Here is a 6,218-nt window from a genome sequence, read left to right as displayed (position 1 = left end):
CAAAAGAGTGAAGTGCGTTAAACCATCTAGTGACAATCAGGGTTGTTTTAGAAACATCAAACAGTGACAATACAAAAGTGTAAATAGCTGAACAGTCTCAACCCTGTTGCAAGGACTTCAGTAGACCTTTGAAGAGCCTCTTAATGTTCATCGATTTCCTGGTCATTTATCTGTGAAGCAACATAGTAGGTGCCGCAACCACGATCTTTTCTTCCGTGGATGTTTTGAAGTTTCAGGAAAGGAACTGAATATAATTCCATCAATTTCGGATTCTGGGATGCCATCTAACCACTGTTTCTTAGGAGAGGAATGAAATGTGATTCCATCGAGCTTTGACTCTGGAATGTCACTTAACGCATCATTATCTGAGACATCGCTTTTATCGTCATCTGAAGCTATTGTCGTAGCTGAATTGCTGCGATGTATTAGTTGATCAGGTATGTTGTTGACGAAATCGAGTTCTTCATCGCCGCATACTAACGCGGCCGGGTAGCTGTCGTTATCTTTAGTAGCATTTGGATCACAGGAAGCATCTTCTGGAACATACTCAATGGAAGGCTCCTTATGAAGTAGTAAAAAGGATCGTAAATAAGTGCGGATACTGACATATGGTAACATACATTTTACACACATGTCGTTAACACAGAACCATGTAATTGAGGAAGATCGCAAGGTGTATATAAAAACACGAGTAACCACCTCTTCGTCATACTTATAAGTGTACTTGTATATCGCACTCAATTCTCTCGAATGGCTCGCTCTCACTAATTCTAAGTGGGGTCGCGTTCACTCGGACTCGCGCTCAATTCTCTCAACTAAGCTTGCGCTCACTGAGGCTCGCGAACACTTCTCATAACTGGGCTCGCGATCACTTCTCATAACTGGGGCTCGCGCTCACTCGGTCTCGCATTCATTTATCGCGACTGGGCTCACGATCAGTCGATCTCGCGCTTACTTATTTCATTGAGGCTCCGGCTCAAACAGGCTCATGCTCAATTATTCAACCGGAGACCAGCTGAGTGCGAATGCCGAACTTACGAGCGTCGGACTCGCTAGTTTGGACACCTATGACAAAAGCAGCGTATGCATGGCCCGCAATGCACATCCTCTCCCAAAGCAAACATTAAGACAATAGTTGTAAGACATAATCTAGCAAAGCACACTAGCTCTTGCGCAGAACCCGATTCGTGGCTCGATTGCGCTGACTTGCAGTATTTCAAACTTTACTAAAGACTTCATCTTAACTGCTGATTCCTACCAGTCAGGACTATGTTAACAAGTAACACTTCCCTATTGTAACACTCCGATTTTGATAAAATTTGGCAGGTAGATACTACAAATAAAACAAACGAATACGTGTTTTTTATTTTCTGCGGAAAAACAGTTTTATGGGGCGAAGTTCCCACCCAAAATTTTGGAAGTTGATGTTCGAAAGGCAAAAACAAGTGGACCAACGTGAACGAAATTGTGCACAAATATTGTAGATGTAAAATGAGCGAATACGGATTTCGTATTTCCTGAAAAAAAAAAATGGTTAGATGGGGCACGGACCCCTCCAAACCTTTGATCAGGAAATATCAAAAGTGCTAATAACCGTGTGTCAGATGTGCTTAAAGGACATGAAAAATTGCAATGAAACTTTGTGTAAGGACAATACACAAAAATAAACGAATGTATTTTTTATTTTCTGAGAAAAAACAGTTTTAGTGGTCAAAAGCCCACACACAAAATGCTGGAATTTGACGACCGAAAAGCAATATGAAGCGCCCCAAAGTGAATGAAATTGTGCACAGATATTGTAGAGGTAAAATGAGGGAATACGTGTTTCGTATTATTTTTGGAAGAAACAGTTGAGTGTGGCACGGACCCCTCCAAAAGGTAAATATCAAAAGTAATAATAACAATATATCAGAAGTGCCTAAAGCACGTGAAGAATTGCAACGAAATTTTGTGTAGTGACAATACGCAAAAATACACGAATACATTTTTTTATCTTCTGAGGAAAAACGGTTTTAGGGGGAAAAAACTCCCACCCAAAATTTTGAAAGTTGACAACCGAAAGTCAAGAAGTTAACCAAAGTGAATGGAACTGTATACAGATATTGTAGACGTAAACTGAGGGAATGTTTCGTATTTCGTATATGTTTCGTATTTTCCTTAAAAAAAAAAAAAAAAAAAAAAAAAAGGTTTGGTGGGCCACAGACCTTCTAAACCGTTGATTACAAAATATCAAAAGTGCAAATAAGTATACGCCACAAGATCCTGAAGCATATGGAGAATAGCAACAAAACTTCGTGTAGGGACAATTTGCAAAACAATAAAAGAAATGTGTTTTAATTTATGTGGAAAAACAGTGTTGGGGCCAAGGCCCCCTCCGAAAAAAGTAAATATTACCGTAATAGCGCAGGAAGGAGAAGACCAAAGCAAATGAAATTGTGTGTAGATATTATATATGTAAAATAAGGCCTTTCGTCTTTCCCTATTCGATTGGCTACAAATTTGGCACATCAACAGCAAGGAGGAAATAAACCGACACGTATTTTTGTTATGCGGAAAAACATTGTAACAGTTAAAGGCGCCTCCTGAAATACTATAAAATACGCTATAGTGTTTGTGCTTACTGTTGATCTGCCAAATTTGAAGAAATCAGATGGGGACACTTGTGAAACACGTAAGGCATTATTGTATACACGACTCCAAAAGTGCATTACCACCTGCAATTCTCGTTTTCCTGCAATACCAGGCAACCCAAAAAGCTCGGCGGTTGGGTTGGTTCCGAATTCGAAAGGCGTTGGACCAAACCTCAATTTTGTTAAAAATATATCAGTGTGGCAAACTGAAAAATAAGGAAATAAAACAAATTGTTAAGAATGACAATTTTATTATCGGGACGGAGTTGGATGACATCAAAAGTTACAAAATGATCTTACTTAAGCCGTTCAAAAAAGATGAATGGCAAAAGACACATATCAGAAAAAACATTTCTCTCCTTCTCCCCCCCAAAAAAGAATTTTAAAAAAGAAAAAGTTACATAAAGTAAAGGTTTAATATAAAAGACTCACCCAAAATTTTGAAAATTGACACGGGAAAGGCAAGAATAACAGAACCCAAGTGAATAAAATTGTGCACAGATATTGCAGACGTAAAATGTGGGAATACAGGCTTCATATTTTCCTGAAAAAAAACGGTAGGGTGGGGCACGGACCCCTCCAAACCCTTGATCACGAGATATCAAAAATGCTTGTAACAGTATGTCAGAAGTGTGTAAAGGACATGAAGAATTGTAACGAAACTTTTTCTATGGACAACACGTAGAAAATAAAGGAATACGAGGTTTTAATGTTCTGCGGAAAACAGTTTTAGGGCGAAAAATTTTGAAATTTGACGTCCGAAAGGTAAGAAGAAGTGAACCGAACTGAATGAAATTCTGCACAGATATTATAAACATAAAATGAGGGAATACGGGTTTCTTATTTTCCTTTAAAAAACGGCTGGGTAGGGCGCGGACTCCTCCAAACATTTGATCATGAAATATCAAAAGTACTAGTAACAAATGTCAGATGGGTGTAAAGGACATGAAGAATTACAACGAAACTTTTTGTATGGACAATACGTAGAAAATAAAGGAATAAGTTTTTTTTATTTTCTGCGGAAAGACAGTTTTATAGGGTAAAAGAACCCACCCCAAAATTTTAAAGTTGACGCGAGAAAGATAAGAAGAAGTGAACCGAAGTGAGTGAAATATTGCAAAGATGTCGTAGGTTTAAAATGAGGAAATACGGGTTTCGTATTTTCCTGCAAAAAAAGGTTCGGTGAGGCACGGACCCCTCCAAACATTTGATCACGAAATATCAAAAGTGCTAGTAACAGTATGTGAGATGTGATGATGTATAAAGGGGTGATATGTTTATGTACTTTATTTACAAATCACACATATCACATTCAAAGCTAATGAACTGTATGATTAAACCCATATTACTGATTCACCCAGATATCATGAAGGAACGAGAAATAAGACTTGACGAATATTTTAGATGTTACTTGCTTCAATTCTCATTTAAAGGTATATGCGTTAATATGATAAATATGACATGCTTTGTTCATATGTTAATATAATGATATAATACTTAAAGGTTAGTACAACGAATTACTTATCTTAACTTCTTTCAGCACTAATTGTTGCTTGCTTGCTGCTAAACCACATGGTTGCTTGTTACACCATCATACTTTGTCTTCGATCACACATAAACTGAGTAGCACTCTAAAACACTGTTAAGAACATGTAAATCTTGTCTATGAATGAACATGTGTTACTCTAAAGACTATGAATAAATATGTTTTTCTAAAACTATGAATGAATATGTTTGCCTAGTTGCACTTCACAACACATTGTCGAATGCACAGACACAACTTGAATAGCACACTGAAGGCACTGTTGCCAGCCAATGCAAACACAACTCACTAAAACTCACCAGAAAAATCACTAAAAGAAACACGAAGAATTCACTAAACCACTAAACTATATACAAAAAATGAAACTAATATGAATAAAAATAATGCCCATATGCAAGCTTATCCATCCTCCCCCTCCTTGATTGGACACAATCAATTAATATTCTAGGGGTAAAGGAATTAGCTTAGCAACACTACGCCGAAAAATGCCACTTTTACACTTCACAGTTGCCACTCGCACTAAATTATCACTGCCCGGATGAACTTCTTTAATCACACCTAACTTCCACACTGGAGGAGGAACATTGTCTTCTTTCAACAATACGACCATGCCCGGTTGTAGATTAGGCTGAGCTGACTTCCATTTTCTTCTTTGTTGTAACTGGTTGAGGTAATCCCTTGACCAACGTTTCCAAATATGCTGCTTCATTTGTTGAATTCGTTGCCATCTTCCTAATCTGTTGATAGGTACGTCCAGTAGATCTGGTTCCGGAAGGCTGAGAAGTGTATCTCCCATTAAAAAATGTCCTGGACTGAGATACATTGGATCTGTAGGATCGTTGGAAATGGCTGTCAATGGTCTTGAATTTAGAATGGCTTCAATTTGAATAAGTAACGTGTTCAACTCTTCGTATGTCAGACTTGCTGTTCCTGCTACACGCCGTAGGTGGTACTTCATGGATTTTATTGAACTTTCCCATGACCCCATGTGAGGAGATCTGGCAGGAATGAATTTCCATTTTAAACCTTCTTGAGCTGAGTATTCCAGGATGTCCTTTCGGTTAGTCTTGGATTCAAAAAATTGTTGCAATTCTCGATTGGCGCCAACAAAGTTTGAACCATTGTCGCTACAGATAGATAAGCATTTTCCTCGCCTAGCAATAAATCTCTTCAATGCTGCGATGAAGGCTTGAGAACTTAAGTCTGAAACTATTTCTATGTGAACTGCTCTAGTGGCTAAACAGATGAACAACGCTGCATAGACTTTCATTTGAATTTTGTTGCGAATCGTGGGCTTGACATAAAAGAATCCTGCATAGTCAACTCCCACGTGTACAAATGGTCTTGCTTCATTTACTCTCTCCTTGGGTAAGTGTCCCATTAACTGTGATGAACTTGTTGATCTCCACTTGAAACAAACCAAACAATTGTGTACTATTGCCTTGACCATCTTCTTAGCTCTTGGAATCCAATATCTGGTACGCAAAGATGCAATAAGAAGCTGTGGTCCTGCATGAAGCAACCTTTTATGTTCTTCTTTGACTATCAGATGGGTGAAATGATGACCTGCAGGTAGGATGAATTGGTGCTTGTTGTCGTACTCCAAGTTTGAATGTTCCAATCTTCCTCCTACTCTTAGCATTCCTTCCGTGTCCAGAAATGGAAAAAGATCCTTGATTGGGCTCTTTGTTGAAACTTCCATTTGTTGCTGCAAGTTCAATATTTCTTGATGATAGGTAGTATGTTGTACTATCTTGATACATCTGTGTAACGCTAAACGAAGTTCCGAAGCGTCAAGACTATCGGTTTTTCTTTCTAATTTCTTGGAAAACAATTCTGTTTGAATCGCAAACAATATGCTACTACTCTCAACATTTTGTTTAACGATGAATACCTTTTCATAAAGCTTGTTTCATGAACTGCCACCAAACTTATCATGACTTTCTTCTCTTCTGGAATATTAGCTGGCTCATTTTGTTCTTGACATGGCCATTCTGCTGTGTGAAGAAACTCTGGACCATGCCACCATTCTCGAGACTGAATAA

At 38.2% G+C, this 6,218-nt stretch overlaps 1 protein-coding gene across 1 annotated transcript; it reads right to left on the bottom strand.

The window, feature by feature from the left end:
- Positions 1–4,609: 4,609 nt before the first annotated feature.
- On the bottom strand, positions 4,610–5,815 carry LOC145671594 (uncharacterized). The gene has a single exon (XM_081740784.1). It carries the CDS (start codon positions 5,813–5,815, stop codon positions 4,610–4,612), a length of 1,206 nt encoding a protein of 401 aa, XP_081596910.1.
- Between the last annotated feature and the right edge of the window lie 403 nt (positions 5,816–6,218).

This window comes from Thermobia domestica, chromosome 15 (genome assembly GCF_964235325.1).
Source record: "Thermobia domestica chromosome 15, izTheDome1.hap1.1, whole genome shotgun sequence".
In the NCBI taxonomy this organism is placed as follows: domain Eukaryota; kingdom Metazoa; phylum Arthropoda; class Insecta; order Zygentoma; family Lepismatidae; genus Thermobia; species Thermobia domestica.
This window is presented reverse-complemented; position numbering and strand designations above follow the sequence as displayed.

What these genes read in the sequence shown, in the direction of transcription:
- LOC145671594 (XM_081740784.1), bottom strand. Translation starts at nt 5,815, where the DNA reads ATGCTAAGAGTAGGAGGAAGATTGGAACATTCAAACTTGGAGTACGAC.